Consider the following 12,641-nt stretch of genomic DNA (forward strand, 5'->3'; position numbering starts at 1 on the left):
ATACAAAAACCAATTTTTGTGTGCAAATGTGTACTTCTACAACATGAAATACAGAAGCACCCGGGGCGCCTGGGTGGCTCCGTCGGTTAAGCCTCCGACTTCAGCTCAGGTCACGATCTCAGGTCCGTGAGTTCGAGCCCCGCGTTGGGCTCTGTGCTGACAGCTCAGAGCCTGGAGCCTGCTTCGGATTCTGTGTCTCCCTCTCTCTCTGCCCCTCCCCTGCTCATGCTCTGTCTCTCTCTGTCTCTCAAAAATGAATAAATGTTAACAAAAAATTAAAAAAAAAAAAAAGAATACAGAAGCACCCCATCATGAATATCTGAATTTGTCTTTCTCTCAAGGCCTTGAGAAATGGAAGTCCAACCTTAAAATGGACTTAGCAAAAGTAAAAAGTAGTAAGAATAAAAAATGCAAATGAACTAAAAGCAAACATTGTATTTTGACTCATGAAATGAAAATGTAAGGAGTTTTCAATAAAATCTCAAAAGTCTGTTTCTGGGGCGCATCACCATCCCCTGTATTTGCAGAAGTACTAGGTATTACGGCTTGTATTATGGCCCGGTGTTCTTTTGGGGGTAGATTTGTGGGGTTTTTCTTTTCAAATAATCAGAATTGTGTCTGTTGAAGCTATCACACGATGGAAACTGCCTAAGACAAGAAAAAAAGAAAAAAGGCCCATAGGGTCACTATACAACCCTGATTTACCTAACAGAATTGTCTCATTTTGAAACACATGTATTCTTTGTAAAGCCCAGTTGAAATGAAGAATTATGAGTTTATTATGGGATATTACTTTAATCCAAACTGTTAAAAGATGGAACTGTTGTAAGAGAGGTTTCTAAAGCTTTACATAACACTGTGGTTTAAATAACCTTTTAGGAGCACCCAGGTGTCCTGTTTCGGCTCAGGTCATGATCTCACGGTCCGTGAATTTAAGCTCCACGTCGGGCTCTGTGCTGACAGCTCGGAGCCTGGAGCCTGCTTCGGGTTCTGTGTCTCCCTCTCTCTCTACCCTTCCCCTGCTAGTGCTCTGCCTCTCAAAAATAAATAACCATTACAAATAAATCAAGAGCTTTTTAAACTCATGGTTCAACAGAGCAATGTAGATAATGGTTGACAGAGAAAAGAACAGTGAGCAGCCTGAAAAAGAAGATGAGCTAAAAAGTTTTCAGAAATAAGGCAGGACTTCAGTTTACGCTGAAAAACACCAACATGAACTTGTGACCTGAAAAATATTGACAATGACTTTTCTTCACCCTGACCCTAAATGGGCCCAAACAAGCTCCGGTATCATCCTGCCTACAAACAGTGCGTGTCTTTACACCCAGATGCTGCTTTCTAGTGCTACTTGTCACTGAAAGGAACCGATGCTGCCAAGGCAGTGACTGACTCCAAGCCTTGGAGCAGGGACAGAAACAAAATCAGCGAGACATAATATTACCACGAAGCACAGATGCTTTCCAAGATGTTCGTGCTGATGCTAAGAAGGAAAAAGAAGAACCCTGACGGGCCCTCCGATGGCCCCGTTATGAGAATTTGAGCCTCAGGCATGATCGGATCTACAACAAAGTAGATGAAATCAGCTAAATCCAAAAAAGGCATAAATCCCTAAGTCCGTGATGATGCTGTGAACTAAGACATCATGCAGAAAACGCTAATAATACTTGCAGAAAACACGTTCTACTGACCTACCCACTCAAGTTGTTGACGCCCCCGAAGGATACAATTAGGTTTTTTTTCCTTTCCTTGTGTAAAACAGTGTCAGCAAATTGTGACTGGCATGTCTTTCACTAAAAGAAGTCAAAATCTCTGGGAACCTTTAGCAAAAGATAAACTTTACATATGGAACATGCAATTGTCATTTGATGTTTTAATTTTGCTATCAAGGACATACCCCAACTTAAATGTGGTGATGGGACTAGGGCAGAATCTGACCATGACCAGTCATTTCTGTCCCATGCGAGGTTTATAAGGACAGGCAATCTAAACTTTACACAAGTATACTTTATAAGGACTTTGTTTTTATTTTATCTTATTTTTAAAAATGTTTAACGTTTATTTATTTTTGAGAGACAGACAGACAACATGAGTGGGGAAAGGGCACAGAGAGAGGTAGACACAGAACATGAAGCAAGCTCCAGGCTCTGAGCTGTCAGCACAGAGCCCGATGTGGGGCTCGAACTCACAAACTGTGAGATCATGACCTGAGCCGAAGTCGGACGCTCAACCGACTGAGTCACCCAGGCATTTTTAAAAAGTATTTTATTCACTTAAAACGTTTGACTCTAGGTTTTCATTTAGAAAGATGTGTTAAAAATCTTTATCTTATTCCTCTCTCTCAAAAAAATATCCAAATTAAGTATTTGTTTGGTTGTTTTCTTTATTTTATTGAAGCACTGCTAAATAGGAATAAGTTTTCCTCTACTCTATCAAGAGCCATTCACTGTAATCTAGTCCTGGTCCTTATCCCTATTCTAGTGTTCTGTTGCTAACAAAGGCACCCAAGCTCAATCTTGACATCGGTCTCAAAGTTCTTCTTATCAGCTGTCTGTGACTGTTATTCAGAAATTTCACAGATCCTTTTGAACTCACATAAACAATTTATGCCTACGCTGCTACTTGAAGTTACTTAAGTCCCACAATGACCTTCTTTTCATTTGTTCCAAACTTATCTCAAACTTTATCAAAGGTTGCCTCTCTTTCTAGAATTTTAGAATTTCTTGAACAAGACTGCGCTCGACCACGGTCTTTTTAGATTAAGGGCCACTCGGCCTCTTGATCTCCACTCCTTCACCAGGACTGCCATCCCCCCTCCCAGTCTAGCGGATCTTCTCTGGCTGGTCCTTAGTTCCATTATATCCTTCCTGAGATGTGATTGCCAAAGGGACTCCTCAGGAGGAAATGCTACAGAGTATGTAGATAAAGGTTGGATACCCGCTGCTGCTCTTCAAAAACTCTCATCGATGTCTAATGTTGTATTGGGATTTCTGTCTTCATGAGACTACTGAGCTGCTATTCTCTATACCCTTAACGATGAACTGATGTCTTTTGGAAGTTACAGTTCTGGATGGTTTAGAACTATTTTCGGTTCCTTTTAAACACTCCACTGCCAATTTTCAAAATCAGTCCACGATTTGTTGTTGCTCAGGAACACAAATGTCTAAGGCCTTCTTGTTATCTGGATCTATCATGTATCTTCCAGTATCTGAAAGATATTTTCATGTAGTTATGCGTCCGGTTTATGTATAAAAATGCTACGTAATTCCAGTCCTAGCATGATGTCAAAGACCTGATCAACCATTTACATTTCTTTATCTATGAAATCACACTTTTATCCCTCCTGGTTGTCCCTTCTTGCCAGATCCCTTCTCTCAATTCCATGGTGATTTAGCAGAATACTCACTCGTTCAAGAAATATTTATTGGCATCTACTCTGCTATGTACAAGAATAAGGTGTTAAGAACATGGCAAAGGAAACAGGGTGTCCCTGCCCTAAAGAATTTCTAGCGATTATGTGTTTATCTGCCTATTTTACTCCCTCACAAACGCTAGTTAGGCACGATTTCTTTACTCATAAATCATTTGTTTTTCTTCTAAAGGAATATTATTTATGTTCTTGGCTTTAGAACTCAAAGGATGAGCACTGAGGACAGCGAAGATGACAATGAATCACGCTAACACTTTCAAATCTTTCTAGGTCTGCACTGCCCAATTCGGTAAGCCACTAGTCCTGTGGCTATTTACATTTAAATTAATTACAATGAAACAGGATTAAAAATTCAGTTTCTCAGTTGCACGAGCTACATTATCAGGTGCTTAACAGATATATGTGGCTAGTGGCTACCATATCGGCAGCATCGATTTAGACAATTTCCATCATCACAGAAAGTTCTTATATAAGGGGTCATACCATGGCCACATACAAAAACAGGTTACACATTTTACAAATAATTACTGGCTTTTTCATTACTCACATGATGTCACCTCGTACTAGTAAGTTACTTACATTCCTCTCGTCAAAGGAGTCTAAACTATCTTAAATACAGACCACGATTGAGTGTAGTTTTAAGTATGATGTAAGCCAAAATAATCATTCCTTTTTATATCTTATTAATAGCAGGATATATAACTGGACGTGCATAATGAAAGTACCTAAATAATAGCAATAATGAAATCATCAATTCAACATGGGAAACATCGTCAAGAAACTTACCCTCCTTCACTTTCTGCTTCCTCTGAACTATTACCTGTTGTGGGACTTTGAACGGTGGCAAGCCTTCTTTTTCTAGCTCTGTGTTGAGGACTTATCCTATGAACAGTTATTTTCCCTCCAAGTTCACCTTGTATATATTCCTCCAGCTTTGGAACGATTTCTTTAAGGACTCTGATTTCCTCTTTGAGTTCTTCCATGTTTGTCAGTAATTCATTTAACTTCTCCAGTATCTGAAGCTGCCTTCCTTGAAAGATTGCTACTGTTCCACGGCCATTATACATTTCATCTTGAAAAGTCATCGCATCAAACTTACTACCCAGAGAAAGAAATTTAGGTAAATTCAGTGCTGTCCTTGATTTACGAGCCTTGTGGTACCATAAGAGAAGCAAGCTGATTCCAGTAGTTCCCACCATGATGCCAAATATCAGTTCTTTATTTGTGGAATGAGGCATTTCTTGGGTTTTGTTTCTAAAATTGAAAGCATAAATGTAAATGAATGTTGTTTCTGTCTTTGCCCAAGACAAAAATATGAAGGCTTTCTCAATCAACAAAAGCCAAGTCTACAGGATAAACAACACACATGCATACACACACACAATAAATCATAAATGGGAATATGTTTACCTCTAAAAACGTAGTGGCCCGATAGAAATATTTGCTTTAAGGATATCACTGAAGTGCGGTGAAAAGTAGCAACTCTAATTCGGAATCTGTATTCTACATGACTGATTTGAAACGTACTGTATCACGTATTTTTAAAGAGTATGATAATGGTAAAAGAAAAGCATCATTATACACTTCTGGGAAAAAAAAGCGACTTAAGAATTCAAACTGTGCTTAACTGTGTTTGAACCCCTTATAAAATGAGTATGCTGATTTCTGGGTCTTATCTTTTTTTTTTTTTTTTTTTTTTTTTAAATTTTTTTTTTCAACGTTTATTTATTTTTGGGACAGAGAGAGACAGTGCATGAACGGGGGAGGGGCAGAGAGAGAGAGGGAGACACAGAATCGGAAACAGGCTCCAGGCTCTGAGCCATCAGCCCAGAGCCCGACGCGGGGCTCGAACTCACGGACCGCGAGATCGTGACCTGGCTGAAGTCGGACGCTTAACCGACTGCGCCACCCAGGCGCCCCATTCTGGGTCTTATCTTTAAGGAAGTCCAAGGAGCTTATTCTTAGCACCCAGTTCACATGTATACTTAGAACAATAAACGACATTTTAAAAGCCCAAGGATTGAGAATATAAAACATAGGAAGCTCTGGCAAGTTTGTAACGCACCTCATCTCTGTTTTATTCAACATGGAGAGCAAAACTGCTAACATGTACAGGCGTTATCTCTGGTCTTCTTTTTACCCGGAATTCCTCTGCTCCTTACATGTCTATTTCTGTCTGAAGTCCTAATGTTGTTACTTTCTTTAAATTTTCCTATTTTTTAAAGTAACAAGAATGTCATTTCTTAGAGTCTTTTCTCCATCAGAACTTTCACTGTTTGCATGTAAGGCTCAAGCCTTAGCCTGCCTAATTCCACATAAACTCAGCTACTTTGACTAAATGCATCATAATCTTTCTTTGGTGCACCCCGTCTTCACTAGTTTTATTGCTCATCTCTGGTTTTAAAATCAGAAGACCTTTAAAGGCAAAAAAAATATAAAGCTCCCTTTTCTTCCCAGACTTTAAAATGGCAGTAAATATATTAGTACTGTGATAAACTTCTGTGATTAGAGCAAAATACACTGAGGCTTTTTATCGACTTTGAAGTTCTCACAATTATTTTCCCATCAATTTCCACTATTGTGTAAACAGGTAAACATCTATATTAAATGTGGTTAGCAACTTGGGGAAAATGTTACAAATAATGGTAAACTGTCCATTACAGGTATTTAAATTCACAAAATTTTTGGTTTGTTTTTCTTGACACTTTCTCCAGGAGATTAATACAGCACTGTCACTTTGATTCCCAAGAAAGAGGAAACAAACGAAGTTAAGTCCTCTGATCTCCCAGGTTATTATTAATTGGAGGCAACTTCTGGACTATGGCACAGAAGGGGAAATCCAAACAAAGCCTGGTAGTTTACTGAGTTGAACAGAGATCAGAGTTCAGAGAAACCGAAGCACCTAGAATTTGTGTCACACAGTCCTGTAGATGAAGGGGAGTATGTAGACAAAGAGCTCTAGAAATATGCATAGGGGTCTCTTAAGTCTTTAAATGAATACCAGTCTGCATATGCACAGAGTGAAAACCCATCAGACTAGTCAAAAGAAAGCATATATTATATGTATGCCTAAGATAAGAAACAAACAAAAACAAAAACAAAAACAAGCACAGCCTATGGGCAATATCAAGTAGTCTAACACATATATAAAGTTACAGGGAGGAGAAAGGGGCATAAAAAATATTCGAAGGAAAAATAGCCAAAAATTTTCTAAATTAAACAAAATCTATAAACCGAGAGATCCACAAAGGTCAACATGATCCAAGCAGAATTAAGTAAGCAAAAGTAAACCCAGGCACAATGTTATTAAAACACTGAGACCAGTGATAAAGAAGAAATCTTAGAAGTAGTCAGTGGGAGGGGTGCCTGGGTGGCTCAGTCGGTTAAGCGTCTGACTTCTGCTTAGGTCATGATCTCACAACTCAAGAGTTCAAGCCCCGCATGGGGCACTGTGCTGACAGCTCAGAGCCTGGAGTCTGCTTCAGATTTTGGGCCTCCCTCTCTCTCTGTCCCTCCCTCACTTGCACTCTGTTTCTCTCTCTCTCAAAAATAAATAAACATTTAAAAATTTTTTTACAAAAGTACTCAGTGGGGAAAAAAATGACATATTGTGTACAGGGAAAAAGGGATAAGATTACAGCAGACCTTGTCTCAGAGACATAGCCTTAGAAACTATTCAAGCAAAAAAACCAATGAAGTGACATCTTTAAAGTACTGAAAGAAATGGTCAACTTACATTTTCATATCCAGTGAAATATTTTCCAAAAATGAGGGTAAAACAAAGACTGTTTTGGGCAAAAGTTGAAAGAATCCATGCCATGAGACAAGCACTGCAAGAAATCCTAACAAAGTTTCTTCAGGCAGGAGGAAAATGATAACAGACAGAAACTTGATCTACACAAGAGATGTAATTCACCAGCAGTGAATTACACCAGCAGTGGCAAATACGTGGGTAAATACAAAGGTCATTTTTCTCACTTTAAAATTTCTTTATAAGGGTGCCTGGGTGGCTCAGTCGGTTAAGCATTCGTGGGTTCAAGTGACGCATCAGGTTCTCTGTTGTCAGTGCACAGTCCGCCTGAATCCTCTGCTTCCCCCTCTCTCTGCCCCTCCCCCGTGTGTGTGCATGCTCTCTCTTTCTCTCTCTCTCTCAAAAATAAATACACTAGAGGGGCGCCTGGGTGGCGCAGTCGGTTAAGCGTCCGACTTCAGCCAGGTCACGATCTCGCGGTCCGTGAGTTCGAGCCCCGCGTCGGGCTCTGGGCTGATGGCTCAGAGCCTGGAGCCTGTTTCCGATTCTGTGTCTCCCTCTCTCTCTGCCCCTCCCCCGTTCATGCTCTGTCTCTCTCTGTCCCAAAAATAAATAAACGTTGAAAAAAAAAATTAAAAAAAAAATAATAAATAAATACACTAGAAAGTAAAAAAAAAAAAATTCTTTATAAAATATTGGCTTATTACAGCAAAAATAATAGTAAACTATTACAGAGAAGTAAAAAATTAGGACAACTGTAGCCCAAAGTATGGGAAGGGACAAGTAGGATATACTGTTGCAAGGGTGTTGGATTATAATTCAGTGTCATAATAATAAATTAAAAGATATACATTTGTAAATCCAAGGGCAAACACTAAACAAACAAATAATAATAACAGTAAAAAAAAAAACACCTCTACAAAGGTATATATAGTAAGTCAGGAGTGGAGATAAAAATGCAATACTAAAGATATTCAATTAGTCCAAAAGAAGCCAGGGAAGGGGGAAAAAAACAAATGGGCAAACAGAAAGCCAGGAAAGAGAGAAGAAATCATGTCATGACTCTACAGGAAAAATGGTGCCAAAAAAAGATGGAGAAATAACAGTATTTCTGTTTGGGAATGGACGAAATCCAATTTTTTTCTAAAAGGAAGATAAAATGATGAAGTAGAAGAAAGATCAGAGAATCACAGCAGCAGTGAACTTGAGAAGGCAGAGGGTTGGAGGGACTGCAGTGCCCAAGTACAAACATTGACCTTTGATGGAAACACAAACCATTCATTCATAGTAATGAAAGAAAAGGCAGATTATGTGAACAGATTGAAGGTGGGTGGATGTGACAGTGGGAGCTTATGAAAGTCCTTTGTGGTTGCTTCATTGTTCTAAGTGAAATAGGAAACAAAATAAACAGCCGAGAGTGAAAATAGGGGAAGGCACACTGGAAACATATGAATTCCTATGGTCTATATCCCATGATCTCACATACTTAAGCAATGTATTGTTTTGGGGTGTTTTTTTTTTCTTTTTTTCTTTTTTTAACGTTTATTTATCTTTGAGAGAGAGAGAGAGACAGAGCATGAGAGGGGTAGGGGCAGAGAGAGAGGGAGACATAATCTGAAGCAGGCTCCAGGCTCTGAGCTGTCAGCACAGAGCCCGACCTGAGGCTCAAACTCACAAGCTGTGAGATGGTGACCTGAGCCGAAGTCAGACCCTCAACGGACTGAGCCACTGGGGCAGCCCAAGGCATTGTTTCCTACACTCTAAATGACCAACTAAATGTGGTGTTTCAAATGATGCCCTATGGGAGAGCGAATAAGAATATTTCCAAGAAGTCTGCCTAAAAGAAAGTCTCTTTAGATTCCTAAATAATACATTAGATGATACACATGGAACACACGAAGTATCCTATCTGGATGTTCTATTTCATTACAGGTCTAAATGTAAAAGAGAAGGAGTAATGATTTTAAAATAATTTTCTATGGGGCACCTGGAAGGCTCAGTTGGTTGAGCATCTGACTTCGCCTCAGGTCACCATCTTGCTTTTGTAGGTTCAAGCCCCGCATCGGGTTCTGTGCTCACGGCTCAGAGCCTGGAGCCTGCTTTGGATTCTGTGTCTCCCTCTCTCTCTGCCCCTCCCCTGCTCACACTCTGTCCCTCTGTGTCTCTTAAAAAAATAAAACGTTGGGGCGCCTGGGTGGCGCAGTCGGTTAAGCGTCCGACTTCAGACAGGTCACGATCTCGCGGTCCATGAGTTCGAGCCCCGCGTCGGGCTCTGGGCTGATGGCTCAGAGCCTGGAGCCTGTTTCCGATTCTGTGTCTCCCTCTCTCTCTGCCCCTCCCCCATTCATGCTCTGTCTCTCTCTGTCCCAAAAATAAATAAAAACGTTGAAAAAGAAAAAAAAAAAAATTAAAAAAAAAAAAAAAACGTTAAAAAAATTTTAAATAATAATTTTCCAGAAATTACCTCAGATGTTGGTGAATATTATACCCAAGGGAATTAAGAATCCCTTCTCTTAAAGCCAAGGATTCCAGTAGAAAGCCCGTATGCTTAATCTGGCCTGCCTGACCTCAGCGTAGTTTGCCTAGAATTGATTTTTTTAAGCAAAAAGCATTTTTACCCAGTTGGTAGAAACTGAACTGTAAGTCTAACCATTTGCCCACACCCACCCCATCCAGGAGACATGCCAGCAATAGATTGGGATCAATTGTAACTTCAGCTGAAGTTGTAGGTAATTATTATTAGCCGTACTCTTTTATTTCCACAAAATAATGTATCACCAAACTAAATTATTTTGAAAGACTATTGCAAAAAGGCAACAGATACAAGAAAAGGCCCTACATGCTCATGGCTTCCATTTGCATCGTTATCTAATGACCATGCGTAGAGCTTGGACATCTTGGCTTTTTGTCAATAAAAAGATTAATGCAGAATGTTCATATGCTGATCTTGAAGTCTATTAAAAGAAATCTTCCTATTCCGATTGTTTCTTGGCTCATTCCTGCCAGGCCTTCCTTGACTTTTACGTGAAAAAACGTAGCCTACTTTGAACATTTTTTTCATTTAATAAGTAAGTAAACGGAAGTCAAAATCTACCCAGGAAGGCGATCTTTTCCCTGAGATTGTACCAGTTTAAGGAGATGGCAACGAGTATCAATTTTGTTTGAGCTTTTCTTTAGGGATTACACCAATTCCAAATTACCTCTTTGAGGCAGGTCCTACTATCACCTCTATTTTGCAGATAAGCAAACTGAGGCATACAGCTATCAAGTCATTTACCCAGGGCCCATCCAACTAGGACAGGAAAACTGTCACCCGGGTAATTCCTGGATGTACTGAGGCATGAGGAAGATTCCGAAAGCATCAGTAAGGACATGAAGGAGAATGCTGGCTGGGCAGCGATGTCCAGAACGGAAATATGACTTCAGAACTATTAAAATCAACTGGGGGGGAGGGGAAACTAGAATCAATGGAGCAGGTATTGCTTTTAAATAACCACAATTAGAGCCTAACAGTGCACGATATGTTTGAGTTTTTTATCAGCATAAATGTGCTTCTAAGCCACAAATTTGAAAAATGCCACACGTTAAAAACAGTAACTAGCAAAGTAATAAATCAGAATACTTGCTTGCCTGCAGTATAATTTCAAAGGTTATGTTATTTATGCAACTTTTATGTTTAATTATCAAATTAGCACACACTCACACTTTAGTATAAAAACACATTAATTAAAAAAAATCTATTGACTAGAAAATCAAATGCTTATCATTATTCCTGTTACGAATTTCGATTTGTAAGGTGCTAGCAATAATGGTGGAAAATGATAGGCATTATTTTAATAAAAATTATTGGCATCTAAAATTACTGTGCAATACATAATTATCTGCAGATGAGAACCAGGAATCTTACTGAAGTAATAAATCATCAAAATGTTAACACTAAAGAAATTTTAGACATGTAAAATTTTTAGATATGTAAATCATGCTTTACCCAGTTACTTAGAATGTTTTCAGCAATATCCAGCACATATCTTCGTTTAACTCATCAGCGGAATCTCAGGGGGAAATATATAAAATATGTAATTCTGGTACATGAGATGTATGAAAAATTTTGCAAGGATGCAGGAACATCATGGGTTACACGCAGGCCTGAGGTTTATTTCCCAAGGGATTGTCTCCGAGACCCTGACTTGGCAATCAGATTCCCCACAGTGACCTGGATAACCTGATACTTTCTAAATGAATTCTAATACTCCTATTTTATCTAGGTTTTCACTGTTTTTCCTGTAATTTCTTTTAAATTTAGGGGTCGCTGACGTTTGGCTTATTTGCAAATGTTTGTGGCACTGAAAATCTGGCCTTCTTTTCGTGTAAAACAAAGAATATGAGTCTCAGCAAAACACAACACAACACAAATGTTTGCCAGAGGCTGAAAGGTCAGACCCAGGGGCGAAGGCTAAAGGCGACACAGAGTCTCCGGCTGAAACTCCCCGGGTCTGCAGGGACCCGCCGGGGCCGCGGCAGCACACCGCCAGCTTTCCGCGCACCCACGACGGGCGGCCTGCGTGGAAACACCGGCGAGTTCCAGGGCTGAAGCTTCCAAACACCGGCTCGGCGGGGCCGTGCCGGGGAGGAAGCCGCCCCAAGCCTAATCTGACGCACCGCGGCGCCGGCCAGCGGGAGGACGCCTCGCAGAGAACCGGTGGCGCGGAGCACTCGCGCAGTACCCGGAAGTGCAGCGGCCGACGCCGGAAGTGCCGCCTCAGCCCTCCGCACCGCGGCCGCGTCCGGCCCCCGCCCGCCGAGCCGCCCGCTGCCCACCTCGGCACGCACCTGAGTTCGCCGGACGGGCCTCTCCGCCGTCGGAGAACCGGGGCCGGGACCTGCGGCCGAGCGGACGGGAGCGGAGAGGAGCGGCGGGCGAACAGCAGCCCAGAGCCCGCGGGTCCCCTAGTCCGGCCCCGCGGCCGCCGCGTCCTGACCCAGATAGCGGAGGCGCCGGGGGAGGAGCCCGCGGCCGCTAGCCCTACGGCTCCCGCCTCTTCCCGCGGGGGGTTTGACTTAGCCGGGCGGGCGCCCAGCGCACCTTTCCCAGAAGGAGAGTGCGCTCCCCGGGCGCCTCGGCCCGCACCTCACATTGTTGCCGGGATGTCGCCTCCCCTCCAGGCCCGTCTCCCCCGGGGCCACCTGCCCTGGCTCCGGGCCACCCGCGCCTGGCTCAGCGCGTTCCATCCCATCTCTGCAGTTCCCCGAACCCGCTGGCCCCCGCTGGCCCCCTTCCGGCGCCGCCCCCTTCCCCATACCCTTCTTAGTTCCCCCTTCGGGGCACAACCTTGAACTTTGATCTGCAATACAGGGTAGCTCAGACGTCTTACACTACTTAGTAATCGTGTCCGCAACCACGTTTTCCTAACTTTAGCTCACGTTCCATTTTCATGGAGAAAATCCCCATCCTCTTCGTACCCC

At 41.8% G+C, this 12,641-nt stretch overlaps 1 protein-coding gene across 1 annotated transcript in view; it reads right to left on the reverse strand.

The window, feature by feature from the left end:
- RMDN2 (regulator of microtubule dynamics 2) overlaps positions 1-12,409 on the reverse strand; it is a 76,111-nt gene extending 63,702 nt beyond the window's left edge. Inside the window, exons 1-2 of the mRNA XM_043604147.1 lie at positions 12,009-12,409; positions 4,214-4,681 (exon numbers count right to left, since the gene is read on the reverse strand). Of these exons, the coding sequence (XP_043460082.1) occupies positions 4,214-4,665 (452 nt within the window). The 5' untranslated portion in view covers positions 4,666-4,681; positions 12,009-12,409. The remainder of the gene's footprint in view (positions 1-4,213; positions 4,682-12,008) is intronic.
- Positions 12,410-12,641: the final 232 nt, after the last annotated feature.

The sequence above is a fragment of the Prionailurus bengalensis genome, chromosome A3 (assembly GCF_016509475.1).
Source record: "Prionailurus bengalensis isolate Pbe53 chromosome A3, Fcat_Pben_1.1_paternal_pri, whole genome shotgun sequence".
In the NCBI taxonomy this organism is placed as follows: Eukaryota; Metazoa; Chordata; class Mammalia; order Carnivora; family Felidae; genus Prionailurus; species Prionailurus bengalensis.